Source organism: Natator depressus, chromosome 7 (genome assembly GCF_965152275.1).
Source record: "Natator depressus isolate rNatDep1 chromosome 7, rNatDep2.hap1, whole genome shotgun sequence".
Lineage (NCBI taxonomy): Eukaryota > Metazoa > Chordata > Testudines > Cheloniidae > Natator > Natator depressus.
Genome location: NC_134240.1, coordinates 113452089 through 113473217, shown reverse-complemented (window position 1 = coordinate 113473217; position 21129 = coordinate 113452089). Strand labels below are relative to the sequence as shown.

At 38.8% G+C, this 21129-nt stretch overlaps 1 protein-coding gene across 3 annotated transcripts in view; it reads left to right on the top strand.

Annotated features, from left to right (window-relative positions):
• Positions 1-21129, top strand: part of VTI1A (vesicle transport through interaction with t-SNAREs 1A) — a 356160-nt gene that overhangs the window by 14288 nt on the left and 320743 nt on the right. For all 3 annotated transcript variants that reach the window (XM_074959349.1, XM_074959348.1, XM_074959347.1), the window contains exon 3: positions 7127-7237. In XM_074959349.1, the coding sequence (XP_074815450.1) occupies positions 7127-7237 (111 nt within the window). The remainder of the gene's footprint in view (positions 1-7126; positions 7238-21129) is intronic.

The window sequence follows — 21129 nt, the reverse complement described above, 5'->3', positions numbered from 1 at the left end:
GTGAGATCTAAAATAAATGATCTCTCAAGTAAAAGGTTATACTCTTAACTTTCTATCTGTAGGAATGCTATTTTGATGGTATTTATGCTTTCAAAAAAACACAGTAGTCCAGTTCTGATGCCATGCTTCAGGAAAGATGTGGGCACCGTAGAGTCCAGAGGAGAGCAATAGAAATATGTTAGGTTTTCTAGAATTTTATTATGAGGAAAGGTTAAAAATATTGGGCACGTTTAGTCTTGAGAAAAGAAGACTGAAGGGGGACCTGGTACATCTTCAAATATGTTAAGGGCTGTTTTAAAGAGCATTGTTATCAGTTCTTCTGTGTCTACTGAAAGTAGGACAAGAAGTAATGAACTTAATCTGGAGCAAGGGAGATTAGGTTAGATCAGTGGTTTTCAACCTTTTTCACTTGTGGACCCATAAAAATTTTTGAATGGAGGTGTGGACCCTTTTGGGAAATTTTAGATGTAGTCTGCAGAGCTCCATGGGACTGTGGACTACAGACTGAAAACCACAGGGTTAGATATTAGGAAAAACTTCATAAAGATAGTTTAAGCTCTGGAATAGGCTTCCCAGGGAGGTTGTGGGATCGCCATCACTGGAGGTTTTTAAGCACAGATTGGACAAACACCTGTCAGGGATGGTCTAATTTTACTTGATCCTGCCTCTGAGCAGAGGGATAGATTTGATGACTTATCTGGTCCCTTCCAGCCCTGCATTTTTATGATTCTAGGATACTTGAGAATTAAGAGGTTGTCTTTCTGAAGCACAAGAGATAGCATGTAGGTTAGCCCTCCAGTTATATATGCATCTACTTTCTGTGGTGATAACCTGGCTGTATGGTACACAAATTTCACGTTTAATAAAGTTGCATTTCAGAATGTGCTAAAGTAATTTTCTCATATTGTTAGAAAATAGTATTTGTGTGGCTTAGTTTTGTTTGCTCCAAACGCTTATTGTTTACCTCAGGTCTTTAGAATCCAAACAGTATTACAGTTCACATAAAATGCTGAAAAAAAGCAAGCCTGAACAATTTGTTTGCGTAATTCTGTGCAACTAAGAGAGAAACTGCCACTAATGGAGCTGTAGGCCTCTGTGAAGTCTCTCTCGCTGATAGCTTTGAGAAATTATTGTTCGCAGATAAGAAATTAACCTTTTATGCAGAAGGTATTATCCTCTCTGAGAATAAATTGGTTAACATTGGATAAGAATTTCTGTTGCTCAGTAAATGTCATAAAGGAATGACCTGCTGATCGTGACATTATGAAATGAAAAGGATAACCTCGGACCTAAATATAAATGTATATATTTATGACAACATCATCATGGTCAAAAAAATCTGGATATTTGACATTACTAGCACAGAGGACACTAGTGGATTTTCTTTTTTAAATGGCTATTTGAGGGACCTGCTATCATTACGTACTCTTTTGCCTGGAAAAAATTGGAAGGACATTAATATGATATTCGGTAATCTGTTGTTCCAATAAATGTCTAAAAGCAGTTGTTGAACTGTTCGGTAAGGAATCCCAAATCCTCTTTGTGACTCTACTCCAGCACTAACCAACATGTGGAATGCTTTTTGTAAGAACAGCAAGTAACTGAGAAGCCTTGGTTTTATCTATGCATCTCTGTCACTTACCACTATGGTACCTACCTGGTGTTAGGAGTAAGGCTCACTCATTTTGGATAGACTCTGGATTAACTTCCAATATCAAGCATATTTTTGATCTGTGGGTGAAGCTAAATGATCTAACGAGGAAAGCTCATGATGTAACGAGGAAGGGAGACATGTAAAAAGAAGCTCCTTTTGAACCTGCTGTGGGAGTATTTATTTGTATTTGTTTTTTTATTATGTTCAAATGCCAGATTCCACTTGTATGGGCTAATTCTGCTAGTTATTATATCACCAGGTTGGCTTTATGAAGTATTAATACTACCATATCTGTACTTGCATAGGGTGCTGTCTGTCGCTGCGTTTTCATCAGGAATAAGTAGGCACTTTCCATGGCACATGCTACCAAGTAGTTTAATTTGCTTTAATAGCGCCAGTATTTATCAAGTGTGTGTACTTAGTAGCAGAAAGCTGCAAAACATTCATGATTCTTTGAATATTGGGGTGCTTCTCTCCTTAAGCTGCATTGACTAGAGGAGAACAGGTCTGCTGTTACCTGCAGGAGAAGGCAGCTGGTACACAGTACAAGGACAGACACCAAATAGAGCATATTATTGGATACCTATCATGTGCAAGTATGTGGTTGTTATGAATTACTGCATTAGAAATCTGTTTTTTAAAAAAGTAGGAAAATTGGGTAAAATGTGTAACTCGTGCTCCTGGTTGAGATAAAGCATTTTGTTACCAGTTGTATTTTTAATCTGTTTCAGGGATTCTCAACCCATTTATTGTTATGGGCTGCATAAGCAGCTCTCTGTGTGTTATGTGGGCTGCATCCACACAATATATATATACTACCTGTATGGCTGTGACGATGTCACATGGGCTGCAGCTGTGAGGTGATTGGGTCTCAAGCGGCCCCCGGGCTGAGAACCACGGATTTATTTGCTCACTGCATCCATCCTGTGGCATCCAGTTCTTTCCCCAGTAAATCTGATATTTTGTTTGGGGCAGGAGTGGGGGGAGACCTCCTCTATGCATAGTAAATTCTGAGAGAATCAGTCTGCATAGAGCTTTGGGAGAGGAGGCAGTGTATACTGGCCCTATAGCACACTTCAGTAATTTGCCCATTCTTTGTTCTTTTGCAGTTGACTATCAAGATATTCTAAAAACTAATAACTAAAGGACACATCACTTTTGATAGGCTAAGATTTGTACCAGAAATGGGCAGGAGTGTTGTGCTGTGTGGTCTTCTAAGCTTGCTGTGGTCTATTCCTAAGCTTTGTTCTTAGCCAATGAGGCTATGGGTAGGTTAAGTTGAAACATATGTGAATCAAGAGATGTAGCTATATTTTCCTATTGTCTAAATTTATAATCTGTTCCTGATTATGAAATAAGAGTAGACAGTAATACTTCTGTTGTGGGAATGATTCTGAACAGCTGTCCCCACCATTGCACTGTAAGAACTGAAAGACTATATCTCCCAGGATTACATGTTACCTACTTTTCCTTTAGCTTCCATTGCATTATGATTGAACAAGTAATAGTAGGGCAAAGATACTTTTTAAGTTTAGCTTCAGTTTTCTTTTTTCATGCTTTTCAAGAAAAAATGTTGACATCTATCTTCACTCACCTTGATTGTATTTGAAAGACCAATATAATATTTGTAAGCGTGCATGCTGAAATCTATGATTAAGCATGAAATGTGATTATATTTAATAGCTGCAGAATGAAATCTGTTTTCTCTGTTTATAGTGTATATATACTGCATGCCTCGAACGATATTCATGAAAAGTTACCAGCCGGGGGTGGGGCGGAATCTGCTTGTCTACTCTCATGATGACAGCAAGGAAGAAACATCATTCTTTTTCACCGAAGCATGTAAACTTATGCAATACTTATATATAGTGTGGGACAGCAAAACCATGTTATTTGCATAAAGAAGGACCAATGCAGATTAATCCAAAATTTTGAGCGGGATATACTGTTCCCCCTCTAAAACTGCTGCAAGCTCATTTAATGTGAAAACTAAAGAAAGTGAGAGCCAATAAGCAACTCAGACAGACTCCCATAATGATGGAGATAGCTCAACTTTTCACCCTAACTGATCATATCTTTAACCCTGGCCATTGTTTGGCTATGGAGGGTTCTCAAAAGAGAGAGTAACTTAAAAACTATGCAAATCCTCACAAATTTATCCCAGAGACTCTCTCTCTTAATGGAATCAAAATCTGATCTCAGATCAACAAAGGCTGTATAAAACTTCCCTTCTTGGAGGAACAAAGTTTATAAATTGGGTCAGAGAGGGCAAAATAACTGTTGGTAGAGCAGTCCTTCCTGAAATCGGCTTGTTCCTCAACAAATAAATTACAGCTCCTTCCAGTCCTCTAATCTCCACAGAAGATACTTGGTATGGATATTAAAAACCATGTCTAAAAGGTTAATAGGTCAATAATTTCTAGGGTCATTTGTCACCTTTAGTGGGGAAGTACAATCCCTATTTATTTTTATTAGTAAATAATTTTGCTAACGCAGGGGCCCATCAAACAGTATAGTCCTTACAGACTTCTGCTGGGATAAAATCCTCCCCTTTATTATATTGGTTTTATCAAAATTCTGACTTCCATGGTGGAGACTGTCGGCCATTCTGGATAAGGATAGCAGGTGAGGTCCATCAAGGTAGACCAAACCAAAGGGTTAATAGATGGATTATTATTATACAAGGCAGAAAAATGTTTCACCCCAGACATGCTTTGGAAAGAACGCCCATTTTTCCGTTAGTCTTGTAGTAAACCGTTGCTGCCATCATCCAAAATAGAGGAGATTTTGGTTGGTTTGTGGCAGTGAATTCACATTTCTTCCAAAGGACCTTTCGATGATCCAATTTTTTCTTATTCAGCATTTTTTTTATAGTCGTTTCTAAGGATAACTTATATCTTAATAGGATAAGAGGAACTATTATTTCTCACAGCCCTTGCAATCTGAAACTGTTTTTTATAAACTGAAGCAATCCGAGTCATGACAGATTCTCTTATCTTCTAAAGGATAAAAGATCTTTTTTTTTTTTTAATGGTCGAGTCATCCTGTAATTTAACAATCTCAGTTTGTGTTTGCGCTCGAGAATTAAGATCCGAAAAGCTGATTCTTCAAAACTTGACACATCACTGGGTACGAGCTTCTCTCCGACTTGAGGCTTTACTACTACTACTATCTAGTGCTTCTCATTAGATCTCAAATTGCTTCTCAATCTTTAATATATTTATCCACAGCATCTCTGCAAAGTTGGCAAATGTTAGAAACCCTATTTTTACGGATAGTGTCTGTGTATTAATTCCCTAAGTGACTTGCCAATGGTGATATAAGAAGTCTTTTTTAAAGTCTTTTGGTGGAGTAGGGAACTGAACTTGGTCTCCTAGGTCCTAGGCTTGTGCCCTAATCACTGTACCAAATAACAGATTCCACTTAATATACCTTGAGTTACACTTTCAAAATCAGGAGTAAAACAATCTGTCAAAATCCCTTTGGGAAACGTGGCTGAAGGGCAGAAATTCACCTCCAGGTGTTAATGATCACTGTCTGTAAAAGCCACTATAAAACTAGAGAAACGAGACCACCTTAAAATAGAAACTGCAATATAGTCAAACACATTGCCCCATCTAGAAGATGAGTGTAAAATGACCCTCCAGATCATTGCCATCTCTACCATTCAAAGTCTCCAGGCAAAATCAACTTAAAATTACAGAAAATTTATAACCTGGAGTATTTCTTACCTTGTGCTTAGCATCTCTGGGGGAAGTGAAGATCACACCCTGTTAAATGAGGTAGGGGAAAAACTAAAAATATTCCTTATCCCCAGAACTTGGTTGGTCATAAAAAATTCCCAAAAGACCAAAGATTCCTGATGAAAACTTTTCCATAAGCAAGTCAATGAGAGATTCAAGCCCTACTCAGAAAGACACTATAGAAAGGGTAGCTCGAAGGGGCAAATGTATATGCAGGGCTAATGGAGTACATTTATTTGGGAAAATAATACTAGAGGCTTGAAAATAGGGATTGCCTGGTGTTATTTACTAGTTATAACATTTAACTTAGAGATGAGCAGGGCAAGACCATTTGCAGGTTTACCCCTCTTTGCATGCTTAACACCCTCTTCAGAATTCAAATACAGATTCAAAGCCCGGTGAATCGGACTCATACTTAGAAACCAAGTTTCTTGGAGGAACACTAAATCAAACTGAGATAAACAGTTACTGAAATCCAAATCCTGGAAGTTACTTCTAAGGCGAGCCGTATTTCATACACAGCTTTGATAAATGTTTTGGTGGAATCCCTGTCAGGCCCATCTAGTCAATCCCCTTCCCTTTCTAGGGTCTCATTTGAAAATTTGTTATGAAAAACTGCACTATTGGTTTTGTGATTGGGCCTAAATGTCCCAGGATAGTGATCTTCAACTCTCCTGGATGGTACGTAGGACTTGAATAAAAAGATCTGAGGTTGGGCAGAGAAACAGGTTACAGTCCAACAGAATTTGCTTGGTGGCCTGGTCGCTCTTTTTTGTTTGCTTGTTTGTTAAAAGGAACAAAGATTCTTTCCAGTTACATTTCATAGGCGTTTTCCCTTTGATCTTTTAAATCTGAATATCTCTATAGTTGAGGCGAGGTTTCACATGACAGATTTTCTTAACTGTCCACTGAAACTGGTAGTATGCAAGCCATTTAAATTACAACCGCTAACTTTCAGTTTTGGAAAGTTGGGCCTAAGACAAAGAATAATATAGAAGTAAAACTTGCTTTATATATTTCTTTCTTTCTTACCAGAAAACTATTTAGTGAAACTATGCTGACCAATTTCCCATTCAGTAGCATATATGTTCTGAATAGATCAGGCTTGAATGGCTTTTAAATGACTGTTTTGTAAACCCACTGATTAAATCAGGTGCCTTTCCTGTGGCATGATACTGAAATCTCGCCGTAAAGAGTTTTTTCTGTATAAATGCTTATCTGTCTCTTACCAAATTCTGCAAATAGTAGGTTGGGACTTTACCGAAATGAAAGACATTTTTCTTCCCATGCCATACTGCCTGGCTGAGATCAGTGGAAAATGAGTAAATATTGTCCAGCATGCCTACTGCTATTATGGAAAGGTACAATTTTTTCTGTGTTTTTTTTTTTAAGTGAACTGAAAGCAGTATTTTAAAAAGCAGATAATGGATTCTTCACTGTAGCAAAATACCATTCCTAAACAGGCAGTAGCATACTAAGGAGGCTGCATAGTCCAATGGGTAGAGCAAATAATTAGTAACTACACCATTCCTGGGTTCTAATGACTTCTGATTCACTCTGACTTTGTGCCGTTTCCTTGAGCATCGGCAAGAAGGAGGAACAAGTAATCAGAAGACCATGCTGAAGGCTAGAGGCTGTCACTGAAATTTCATATATAAATGTGAACAAAACAAGGATGTAGATGGACATAAAATAAACTTAAGTCTCTCTCCTGTTTTTCAATTACTAGCTTGAACAGATGGAACTTGAAGTTCGAGAAATCCCCGCCCAAAGCCGAGGAATGTATAGCAGCAGAATGAGGAGCTACAAACAAGAAATAGGAAAACTTGAAGCTGATTTTGTGAGTATATTTACGTATGATAAAGGATGGCATTTAAGACGAAAAGTATCTCAGTGTAACTGTGTTCAGAGTGAAGTAATCACTTTCTTCCATTTCCCCAACTTTCTTCAATCAACTCCACATGGGCAGACTTTGGGGGAGAGAACAGTCTTAACTCATGCAAGGGTGGAAAGAGCTCTCCTCTCCCTGTCCACAAATGCAATAATATCTGCGCAGAGTTCTTATGTGGGAAAGAACCTCCCTAATTGTTTGCTAGTCTGCAGTCCCAGTTAAACTGCTCAGAACCCTTGCTCCTACCACTGTGTGTCCCCTGTCCCCCACCCAGTCTCTCTCTCTGTCCACACTCTTCTAGCCCCGCTTCTTGGCAAGGACTCAATAGCAGACCATTGTAGTTATACTGTGAGAAGTCACTTAATTTTATAGGGTATTATAAACTTATGAGACTAGTACGAAGTACCATGTTACCAGTTACAAACTACACTTTTTAAATGAAATGAATCCCAACTTCATTTCATTACTCAATATCCATGATTTCTTTTCCTTTGTGTTTGGATGCTCATTGACTATTTAGCAAATCAGTTAGCCTCAGTGGATCTTTCAGGTACCAAATGCAAACTAGCATGGTTCTCCTGTCCGGGTGCTTGTGTTATAGCCTGCAAGCCACCAGTCCTGTTTCTTTTGACTTAGAAATAGTGAACGGACTTGTGTACACATAAAATTGCTTCAAAAAGGGCTGGCTGAACGCTTCAAAGCCATCTGCTATTTCTTTCTGGGTGTACGTAATACATGTGACTCTATAGGGTAAGCAGCTTAATGCTCCATTGCATCTCAAGGGTTGAGCACCAGGCTGACAGACAGTGCTATCTGTAGTTGAGGAGTGAACTTTACTATGTATGTTGAGAACCCTCTGTGTTCCCATGGAAACTCCTTGCCCCTTTCTCACCGCCTGCCATGCTCTAAACAGCTAAGAGAAGGGAGACTGGCCATGTCACCATGGGAGAAGAAAGGGAGAAACTGGAATTGAGTACGAGGTGAGGGCCCACTGAGAACAGACTGGGATCTTTATAATGATGAAACATGGTTGCTTGGGGGAAGAGAAGGAATGAGAGTTGGGGCCTATGACTAAGCAATAGAAAATAAGTGATGGAAGAGCCTGGGATGGGGATGAGGGAATGCAAACAGCGCAGAGAGAGAGAGAGAAGAAAAGAGGGAATACATCGAAGTGATGGAAAAAAACAAGCAGGAAAGTTACCAGAAAAATGGAGGAAAAGAGTAAAGGATGGAAAAGAGAATGAAAAAAGCAATAGTTATGATTAGAAGTATGTTAAGAGAGCTGAATGGTTCAGTTCACTGACAAGCCACTATAGCTAAGGTGGCACAAGCATTTGCATTCTAATACTTGTTTTCAGACACTGATAACTTTCACAGGTTTTCAGTTACTGGGCTGAGATTCTTTCAGGCTTGCTCTTTACCCGAAGGTGAAGTTTCAGGAAAGTTTATGTAACCAAGGTTTGGCTGTGCGTTCGAGGAGACAAGGGAGGAAAATACGGCGCAAATTCTCTTGGCTTTTTGAGCTGCTCTAATAGTATAGTGACTGGGGGGAAAACAGCTGAAAATTTTCATTGAAATGGAAATGCCTTTTGAATACTCTGGTGAAAATCATCTTGACTGAGTTGTGATCTGTTGGTTGTAAGCAAAGAGTTTACAGCCTAATAGGAGCGCTAGATGACATCTGGAAAATGTAGTTGTAAGAATATGCCTTCTGAAGCAAATTCACTTTACTGCAGCTGAGGGTAAGTTTCTAATTGGGAACACTGTTGGCAGTTTATGAGCAGGATTATCTTACAGACTCACTTCTTGAGGTTCACTGCTCTTCCAAAAGAAGCATGCACATGCAAGCTGGCAGATTTAGACATTGTTCTTTATAAGGGAAACTCAACCTGGATCCCATTTACGTTGGCTACTCCTACTCTTCCTTACTGTGTGAGAGGAAAGTGAAGCTGTAAGTGGGCATTTAAAATCAGCAGAATACTGGGGTTAGGGCCTAGTACTTTATTTTGGGACTAAACGCGGGGCTGAGAAGATTTTGTCTGATTTTTAAACTGAGAGGACTTTAAACCAAAGCACGAGTCTGTCTTAATCAGTTCTCTTCCATGTTTTGTAATGTAATGATTATAGCTGTGGATGGCCCTCTCTTGGCCACTTACCTATGTAATTTAAGTAGAAGGATGTGAAAGCTGATTTAAGACTAATTCTGTCTCTCCAAAGTGAATTGCATAAAGCATCTGGATCAGCACTTCTCTCAAACTTTAAAATGAATGACATAACTGGGACTGCAAGTTCAATTTTATACACATTGTAATGAAAAAATCTATTCTGTCAAGTTTTTTGTATGCCTGACAGAGTCCTGAAGACTTACCCCAGCTCAAGCAGTTATTGAAACCAACATTTTGGCAACATTCGTAAAATTTAAGAGCAGGATGCATTAATTCTGCAGACTGTTAAATCCTTTATTTGTAAAGGAGAGGGCATTTAGGTTGAGTGATGGCAGACTATTTCCAGATGGAAAGTCCACTTGTATTTAGGTTGTGCTGGGCAAAGTGGCTAGAGACTGGGTTGACACTGGACTGTGAATGGTTTCCTTTACCTCATTGTGTGACATTGTCATAGGGTCACTGGGCATCTTGATGATTGGATGATACTTCTTGTAAACATTCATAAATGTTCTACACTTGCTAAGTCTTGAAGTATATTTTGAAATTATATGAATCTTTTAACCTAGTGCAGTCACACTCTGAAAGGTGACTCTAAAAACGGCCTTGCAGGGTTTTGTTAATTGTGCCTCATAAGCTAACTTCCAGATCAGATATGAACGGATCACAAATACATGGTTTTTTTTTTTTCTTGGTGCCAGCCTTGCTAGCTGAACCTGAGCTTTCAAAATCTGACTGTTCTTTTCCACACATCACTGCAGTAAAGATCATGCAGTCCGAACTAATCTTCCATACGCATCTGTGCAGTTTTAAATTCAGATTATGCCCCTAGCAATCCCTGTGCAACTTCACAGTTTTCAGTAGGATTGCACAAGTGTAACTGATAGCTCTGTAATTGCAATAAATGGTGCCCGAGAAGGAACAGCATCTAACTCACTCACTCTTTGCTGTGTTGGCTCTGCAGGACTAATGAAATTTAAAAACAATAACTTATTTTTGTCATTCAAGTAAGCAGATTCCATGGGACTCTGAATAGATACAGGGGCAGATGCAGATGGTATCGTTTTTTATTAGTCGCATCTCACAGTGTAAGAAATTCCAGCCATTGAGGGTCTGATTCTGATACCATGACTTGGGTTGTACAGCACCTTATTCCTAAGGGATCCCATTAATTTCAAGTAAGTTCCTTACTTGTGTAGTAGGATACTATTCATCATGAGTAAGGACATGAGAAGCTGGCCCATAAAAGGTCAAGCTATATTAAAGTTTCATACTAAAAATACCATCAGTAAACTCTTACATTGCCCTTTTATGTGGATACAAGTAATGTAGGTAAACTTTAGTGTTAATAGCTCTTTTAAAATGAAATACATCCTAGTGAGTATCAGCTAGGAGTGAACCTTTATTGCTGTTGAATCTGTAATGCTAAAGGTAATGTAAAATATCACTACTTGTTTATATTGTGGAATGTGCTTGCAGCTTATAAGAAGTACTTGTGGCACCTTAGAGACTAACAAATTTATTTGAGCGTAAGCTTTCGTGAGCTACAGCTCCGCATCTGATGAAGTGAGCTGTAGCTCACGAAAGCTTATGCTCAAATAAATTGGTTAGTCTCTAAGGTGCCACAAGTACTCCTTTTCTTTTTGCAAATACAGACTAACACGGCTGCTACTCTGAAACTTGCATCTTATGTATGCCATGGTAAGGGCTCTATCTTGTGGCCAAATGTGGAGTTGCATGCTGCTTGTTTTTTGCTTTGTAGAAAATCTCTTAACTAAAGCCCTGGGGCCATCTCTTAAAGTAGCACTCAACTTGAAATCCACTCACTTACAAGTGGCTTCAGTTACTATATCTGCCTCTCAGTCCTTCTGCCACGGTATATGGTTTTCCAGTTGCATTTGTTAAATGTTTTTTTTCTCTCCCTGCATGCGGTGTGAAGGATCCACCTGAATAGTGACAAGAGACTATGACTGACTTTGTTATCAAATGCTCAGAAGTCTAAAAGTGGAAAAAAAGTTTTTTTCCGTAAACTTTTGGTTAGTGTTCTTAGATGGTAATACCTCAGAGAAAAATAGAGCATGCTTAATTAAAAAAAAAAAACACTTTTCTCTGTTTGACAATATCGCTTTAAACACTGATTTTTATAGAACTGGCTGGCACAGATAATGGGATATTGACCCTTTTCATCTGAATCCATCCTAAATTGGTGTTGGCTGCAAGTTCTAATTCAGAATTAGCACTAACTGAAAATTATTATTAATTTATTTGTATTACTATAAAGTCTAGCAGCCCCAGTCATAGACCAGGACCCCATTGTGCTAGGTGCTGTTGCAAACAAAACAAAAAACCTCCTTCCAAAAGAGTGTACAGTCGGAGACAAGAGACAGCAGGTAGACAGGGAAGTACAAGGAAACAATGAGATATTGGTCAGCATGCTAGGTGGTTGTTCAGTTTATAGCAAACAAGTATCCATGTTACAGAAATGAGTACCAAATAACCATTACTCAAAACTGGGCTGAATAGATCTATCTAAAACTGCCAGCATGCGTTCCAAAGAACAGCAGACGTAGGACGTTTGTCTACCATTATTCCCTCAGGATTGGATTGAGACAAAACTTTAATGGGGGCACTTTGGACTATTGCCTCTCTTGTTATATCTTTTCTGTGGCTAAACAGAGCAGGGTCACGAGCTTTTATTTCAGCATGTTCCAAAGGTAAATGTAAATATTTTTCCTCCACTCTAGGAAGTCTATGTATGTGCATGTTATGTAATTTTTATTTTTTTACTTCCAGTCCACATTGCTTTCACATGTGCATTTTGCAATACTGGCTGCATGTACTGTGGAGAATTTTCTCAGTGGAAAACACTTTCCTTCTGCGTGCAGTGCCAAAGTTGAGCTAGCCACCCCAAACTGCACTATGACTGTTGGTGCCTTCATGAAATAAATCTTGCAGGTCTCCTTACTAAATGAGCTTCCCATTCAGCACCGAATAACGTGCAGAGCTACAAGATACCTCACCTAACTGAGAGGTACTTTAACTGGAAATTTAGTGGACAGTATTCTACATAAAGAACACTTCTCTGTAGGAATATAAATAGTTGTTAGTGCCTGCTGTCCCTGTTTGGGTATTTGTGTAAATAAAAAACCCTACAACCACAGTTTACACAGATAAAGAGGGCACATAAGCTACATTTTTGTCTAGATCTATACGCTGATTTTCTTGTGTGCGCATACTCTGCTTGTACGTACCATTTTACACATTCAAAGTACTGTGGAAGCATTCCAGTACATTTGTTTCTCAGTGTTTTTATCGATGGTCACTGTATAATATTAAAACATTGTATATACTGTAGCTGATTGTTCCCACGGCACCCTTCATATGTCACTTGCTGTCTTGACTTAGATTATGAGCTCTTCGGGACAGGGATTCAATTTGTATGTTTTTGTAGAGTGCCCGGTACAATGGGGCCTTGACGCTGGTGGAGACTTCTGTACTGAAACACAAATCTGAAGTACAAAAAAATCAATACATGAAACAATAATCATTCCTTTAACGCCCCATAACTATTGCTGAAATAAAAACGACAATAGAACACTTTGAATATCAAAGGAAACTTAAATGGAAGATATGAGGAGAAGAAGGTAGCATTGTGGACAAATACGTTATGCAAGGATTTTAACTGTTACAGTAAAAAAAACTATTTTGACGTTCTTGCACTATTGTAGCATAGCTACATTTTGGCCAATAGCTTGATTTTTTTTTTCCCCCCAAACTTGTAACTGCGGGGAAGTCTTTCCAATTATGATGAATATTACAAAAACAGCTCCTATCAATAAGCTTTAAAAATACTTAAGAAGGTTGTCAGCGAGGCCATATCAAGGAGGGTTATGTCAGCTGGAGTTAGCTTTTTGTCATGTGACTTTAGTAATAAAGTACCATTTGAATCCAGAAACATTGACCTGGACCATGGTAGTAAGTACACCAGTCAAATCCTGAGTTATCAGATACTATTTTCATGCTCCCACCCCTAGTCCACTCTTTTGCACCCTTACTGGCATCCATACTACTATGTGGGAAATAAAAGAACAGTTGCCAAACGGATTAGGTAGTGCCAGATATATGTGAGCCTGAATCCCTTTTCATTTTCTGGTTGAATTCAGATATCTAGGTGAACTCTTCTGCACCACCTTGTTGCTGATACATCATGTTTTCAATTGATTTGTAAAATAGCAAGGCAGTGTTTTCTCTTGCGTATTTACAAATTGTGTTCTGAGCAGATGTGAAATAAAATGCAGCTTGGAGCTGAATCTACTTTTAAAAAAAGAATTAGTCAAACTTAAGCCCCATCTACAACAGGAAATTGACTGATTGCAAACAAGTTGTTTGACATTTCTGAAATCATTTTAATCTTGTTCTCACTAGTAATAGAACTGTTTTCAGCACAGGTTCAGAGGAGAATAGGTGCCGAAAGCAGTTTTACTGTTCGTATGGACACGATGAAGCTGACCTGACAAATTTCAAACTCTCTTCTGAAACTGATTTTCTTCATTGTTTGGTAGCAATTAAACCATTTTCGGCCCTAATTCAGAGGAGCATATTACATTAAAACGTCTGTACTGGGTTCGTTTCTTACTATGAAAAGGTCTTGTTGCATGTCACCTGTCTTCAATCATTGTCAAACATGCTTTTCTTGGGGAGAAGAGAAGTTTATTTTAATCACTTTAAAGATGGGGATGAAACTGGACTATTGACAGGTTTTTACTTACAAAATGACTTAGACTAAAGGTGAAAGAAGGCCAAGTGGATTTATTACTGTGTTTGTGCATGTAGGGGACTCTCCACCCTTTGATCACCTCTTCTCATGCAAAAGGTTGAGGATGCCCCTGCTGTATCACTGTATGCTCAACAAATGCCCTGTGTGGAAGGAACAGAGGAATGGCCATTCTCTTTATAACCATCCTCTGCAAAAATCTCCTATAGGAGCCATGTTGCTAGTTGGGGCCAGGAGCTGTGGTGGGATCAGCAGGGTACTGCATACTCTCCAGATTACTGAAGTTGTGTGGCCTTTCCTGTCTTTGTACTCTTAGTTGCTCCCCGTCCCCCAAATACTTGCTCTTACAGACACACTGTCAGGAAAATTCAAGAATCTCATGAGGTTTTTCCACACCTGTGTCCTCCTTTGTGGGTCTCTCTTGTGGGAGGAGACTGGCCATGGATTCCCATTCAGTAAATTATATCAGTTTTAATATCAATTAATTAGATATGACACACAGGGGTTGTGAGAAAGGGGAAGGAGATACAAAAGATTACTCTAGTGTTATCCAAGCCCCAAACTGAATTTTTAAAGGGAAGCTAAGTTGTAGAGTAACCTGGCTCAGTATTAAAGCCTTAGGTACCTCTAGGGATCTGGAAAATCCACTCCCCTCTGCTTGCACTTTGAGAAGATTTATGGTGTGTGTGTGTGTGTGTGTGTGTGAGAGAGAGAATAATAGAGCGGCTGGATGGAATTATTTCTCTGTGAAACTTACCAGTGATGATTCCCTCTTCTTAGAGAGAAGTGTGAAAAAGAAGAGTTAATATGCTTCATTTATAATCAGTCTAAGGGGTTATGATCATCTGAATTGAGATTCCTTAGGGACCAGTTCAATGAAACAGCTTTTATTTTTTGTTTTATAAACTTAGGTATTATTTACAAAGATTTCTTCTGTGCTTGATCAGTAAGCTATGTCTAGTAATATGATTCCTAACAGGGGTGATGGAGAGGGTTGGGGAGGAGGGGGATAAGTAAAACAGAAAGTAGAGAACTGGGGTTATTGCTAATCTGATAAAGGAATATTAATGCTCTCAACTAATTTCACCTTGATATTCTTGTACAGTTCTTAATAAGGCTAGTCAAAGATGTACAAAAGTCTTCACTGTGCCAACATGCAGGCATCTTGTTCTGGAAGAACCATCTCTAGAGCCTTCAGTTTCCATGACATTATCATTTTTCAGTCTTGGAGGGTGTCAACAACTGTAATGCCAGTGTGGTGATGGTGATTAATGAGTTTAATAAACCTCTGCCCCTCAGCAACTGGACTGACTCACTTATTTCAAATAAACCTATCATCAGATAGTGACTGAGGGATCCTGGTGACCTGTCTTGAATTTGAACTAGTGATCTAGAGATGAAGGGCATTGGGACCCACGACAGGCATTGTGTCCCCTGAAACATCCAGTGCATCCCAGTTTTCTTTCATTGCATCCACAAAAAAGATACTGCATCAGAGTAGGCCTAAAATCACTCAATTTTAGCATAAATTCCCTTGCAATGTAATGCAATGCCATTTAGTGAAAAATCAGTATGATTGTAATTTGGACTCTAGTGCAGAAGCGGTGTTGATTTCTGTCACCTGTCAATCTGCTCTGTTACTCAATGTATAAAGATGCCTGGATGTTGGCAATGACCAGACTTTCCTTCACACCATCCTACATTTTTGTTTTCCCATCTGTACATAATAGTATATGTGTTAAATCTTCCTTTGCTCAGCAAAGCTTCAAATCTTTTGCTTGCTCTTGTTTGTTTGTTAGTTCACATTGGCAGAAATGGCATCCAATGTAGTTAATGTACTTCTTACCACCCACAAAGGTAACTTCATATAGAGGAAGTGTGATTCTGGCACAGGAATGTGACTATAAAACTGACATCATGGCTTTAATATTTTATTCTCTCTCAGCAATTCCTTATCTTAGTCAAATGATACTCTTCTACTGTAGCTCCAAAAAGAATCAAGCTGTTTTATTTCTGCCTCTGATATCATCACCAGTAATAAAGCTGGAACTTAGCTGTCAGTTATGATGATGCATGAGGCAGAACAGAATCTAGCTTGCTCTCCCATAGTCACATGGGCTCCCTGGTACTAATAAAAGTAGAAACTTTTTGTCTCAGGAAATGCTAGTAGCTGGCAAATTGAGCAAGAAATATCATTTTTACATGGTCACTTTTCTGATTATATTCACGATGTTTAAAATTCCTTAATTAGGGTATCTCATTTGTGTTTGGCTACAGAATGAGGAGAGACATGAGCTACTGATACAGCTAAAGCTAAGGAGCAGATAATGTTTTGACATTAGAAGGATTAGTTACTGTATAGAGCTTTTTTAACTTCTCTTTTAGTTTGTTCAGTGACTGACACTAGATGGCACTGTTTGTTTGCAAAGCCAGTAGTTTTTTTCTTTCCTTTTTTCTGTTTGGTAGTAACTGAAATTACTGTTTCATGAATAAAATATTTCTGGTGGGATTTGCATTTCTATATTGGCTGAAGATACTGTGTTGTATGTTTTATTAACCAGCCCAGTGCAACTGTCAGCCTATTAAAGAGATCCAATGGACCCTGTTTAGCTAAATAAACTAAATAAATCCAATTCGTCAAATTGTGTTCCTGGCTGTTTGTTTTCCATTCTTTTGATGTACAGTTTATTTTAAGTTAAAGTTGCGTAAGTTTAAAAATTAATGGGGAAAATAGAATTTAGTGTTTGGAACATGGAAAGACTAATTGCTATGGTCAAAAATAGCTTTGCTTTTAAGGTGAAGTTGCTGTTTGGCAAATGGTGAACTTTTTATTGATGACTGATTAACTGTCCCCTGGCAAAAATTGTTTTGATAAATAAATGGTGTATGGCCTCTTTTATCTGCTTGTTGAAGTCTATGTGGCTTTCATTAAACAAAACTTTAAATAGGAGCATAAGTTACTTTTTAAAAAAAAATCATGCATAAACAATTTTATTGCAAAATATGTGTGGGGGATTAGTATTGATATGCTTCCCATCATATTTTAAGGAGGTATATTTTCTATGTTACTGAAATAACTATTGCATGATAGTAGTCATTTTACAAAGTAAATAATACTGACACTACAAAAATGCTGTTGGACTAATTCTTTATATTGTATGTTATGGTGGTGATACTGCTCTTGAGTATTGAAAATCTTTGTTCGTTATACTCTACTGTTTCAGAGCTGTTTTACTTAGCTTGTTTTTACAGCAGAATTTTGCTATAGACTCCTGTAGGGTGAACTATATATTTTTTGCTAAAGCTGTTAACATATGGAGAATTATTCTATGAAGCCTCTTTAAAGATTGTTGTCAAAAAGCAAATATATTTCTAGTTTTGTTAGCATGAGAAGGGGGAGGAATGGTGATGAGTCGTAGCTATTTTCCTTTCTGGTGATTTCCCCAATGCTGTTTTTGAGATGTTCAGTATTAACTTTTGCATGTTTTCCAGGAAACTGAACTTGCACAGTATCATGTATTGCATAGTTTTACTTTTGTGTTACCAAAAACGGAACACTGGGTTTTAATACAACAAAAACCACGTTTCAGTCAAAGTGCTTTTTTTAGTTTTCCAGATAAATCCATGATATAATGGAGTAAAAGCCTTTGCTAGGCACTAAATTGTATGCCTAAACTTTGTAGTGTTAAAGTTTGTCAACAGAAATCACATGATCAGTAAATTCTGCTGTCTCTCTTTTTTCATTACTATACTGGAATATTGTCAAAGTTGCTGTTCACTTTAAAGGGAAATTTTACAGATATTTCTGAAAATGCTATCAATATTGAGTGAAATACTATTTTTCTATACAGATGAATTCCTGAAATAAGTTTGAGTCAAATGCAAGTCTAAGTCATTCTATTTAATTGCTAAAACATACAAGTGTCAACTTGTTATCCCTTTGATGTAGCCAGCTGATTATGTATACAGCACTGATATGCCGTATATGGCACAGAAGTAGAGGGTACTTTCTGTTATATTTCAGCGTTACATAATCTAGTAGAATTAGATGATGTGGGCAATACCTTGAAATGGACATGTGTTTTTATTCATATGGGAATATGTCCTTGCTTTTCAGAACGAGGTTGGTTGAGGGCATGTGGGTTAGATTCGTTTTTCTCCTACTGATTATTCCTGATTTTTTTTTTTTTTTTGGACATACCTCTACTCATTTGCAGTTTAGTATGTAGTTGCTGTCATTATCGATCAGAGTCCCACTGTGCTAAGTGCTGGAAACAAACACACAACAAAATTATGGTCCCGGCCCCATGGAATTTACAGTCTGACATTGACTTGCAATGTGCACAGAGTTGGAGAATAACTGGCGACTTCAGGAAATTCAGTTTCAAAAATACATATTCTGTGTATTATGCGTACCTGGAAACGTAACTTTTGTGTACGTTGATAACAAGCAGACCAATAGATTTGGGCCTCTTTAATCCTTCATCTCCATTTTGTATTTGGTATCAGGGTAGCCATGCTGTGAAAATTAGGGTCATTCTAGCACTTGACAATCTAGCACTTGCGGTGGCCTCGCTCATAAACAAGGGGATGCTCAATACAAAAAAAAATTAGAAAGGGCAGAAGTGTAAAAGTAGACATTAAACAGCCTTTTCTCCAACGTAGATTAACAGGTCAAATCCAGACAGAGTTGGTTGAACATGAAAGCCGTTGCCATCTGATGGTTATTAATGCCTGACGTGAAATGAAGTTGGTGGCCTCAGTCCACTTCCCAGTGGACAGGTGTTCCAATCACATATGTGCCACTGTTGGCAAACTTGTCCTCTGTGTTATGGACTGGGACATAGGCAATCTGGCTTACTAGTCAGAGCAGGAGTTGGGTCTCGTGGGCAGAGCAGGTGTCCAGGTTGGGGAACAAAGTCAAGGGGCAGCACCAGAGTCAACTGCCAATTACCAGAGCCAAGGGTCAAGCCAGAGTCGGAACCAGGAATCAAAGCTGCAGATCAGAGCTGAGATCAGATAGCAAATGCTGGATCCAAGGGTCAAGTCTGAGTCAGAATTCGGAGGCCAGGGTTGGAGTCAGGGCTGGTAACTGATGATTGGAAGCAAGGCATAAGGGCAGGAGCTGGAGGAGAGGCAAGGATCAAGCACTCAGCATGAGCATGGTGGGAACAGGAGCGAAGGAAGGGGTGAGGCAGGAGCAGAGCAGGAATAAGAAATGTCTGGGTGCAGGAGACAGGCATGAGCAAGGTCCAACTCAGCCACAACAGGAAATCACCATGTTGCTCAGATAAACTTCCTGTGCCACCTCCTGGCTTAAGAAGTGTAATTGGACCAATTGGTGGGAGCTCAGTGTTCCTCCAGTCAGGGGTCCTGGGGGTGGTACCTTGGCTGAGGTTATAGTCCTTCTGGTTTCTCAGACCACCAGGTTTTAGCAGACATTGAGTGGAGGCCAGGAGAGCGGTGGCTGTCTGGGGACTCCCAGGCCTGGGTTCAAGACCTGGGACATCACACTCTGCTACAGTGACTTGACCAAGTAGGATACTGCATTACTCGCTCACCCCAGCCTTGGTCTCTTTTGGTCAGAGTGGAAACACATTATCTAGGCTGTAGGGGAAGGTTCTGTTCAGCTGCTACACCTGTTCTGTAGGGAGCCTGTTGAAGTCAAAGGAGACAGTTTCCTATTGTGTTCAGGTGGGCGTTGATCAGATCCTACATAAATAGAAAACTACAGTATCTAAGGATGTCTGTATAGCACCTTTCAGACCCATCAATTCACGTGCACAAACCTTTGTTCTAGGTTTAAATCAACTATTTATGTGTGACCTTCAACAGCTGCCTGGGCTACATAACCAGACGGTACTGAAGCCATTGGTTTTTGATTGATTCAGAAAAGTTGTTTTTTATATCTTGTTTTATTTTAAATTATGCATTAACAGAACTTCATTAATTTCTAATTGAGCAACTTTTAAAAATGAGGCAAATCAGTTAACACACATCAGAAGCTGCGGGCTTGCTCAAGTACTTACGCTTTGTGTGTAAGCTTTTTGGGGCAGGAACCATCGTTTTGTTCTGTATTTGTACAGCACCTAGCACAATGGGGTCCTGATTCATGACTGAGGCTCCTAGGTTCTACGGTAATACAAATCACAAATAATAGATTAAAAAATATTTGTAGTCCCATGTGGTAGGAATAAGGTTGCCAAGTCCACAGGTTTCTTGTAACTGGGTGGTTTTTTTTCCTTCTCTGGTAATTGTAGGTTAGTTTTGTTTTTATGGGTAACTATACATTAAACTATCATTTAAATTACCTGGGGCTTTATAAATTACATTTGCCAGCATCCCCAAAAGAGTAAAATATATTTTTTTCTAGGATTATGGTAGAGAAAGGTCAAGGTTAAATCGGGGTAGCTAATCTCACTTTTCTAGTCTAGACAGAATCTTAGTATTCCCTTCGTAGTCTCCTGAGCGTTATACCTTTTATAAGACTATCCTTTTTGGATCCTCACCTCAGCCCAGAACATTTGAGTTGCACCTCTCTTCCTGCAAATATGGGATGCAGTTCAGACTTGTTCATAAGGCTCTGAGACTTAGACCTACCTTTTCCATCCTTGATTATCATACACATTGTAAGGAGAGCGATCACTTTAGATAAGCTATTACCAGCAGGAGAGTGGAGTGGGGGGAGAGAATACCTTTTGAAGTGATAAACACCCATTTTTTCATGGTCTGTGTGTATATAAAAAATCCTCACTGCATTTTCCACTTTGTGCATCCGATGAAGTGAGCCATAGCTCACGAAAGCTTATGCTCGGATAAATTGGTTAGTCTCTAAGGTGCCACAAGTACTCCTTTCCTTTTCCATCCTGTCACTAGATACTCAGTCTTTATAGGAATCCTACTTT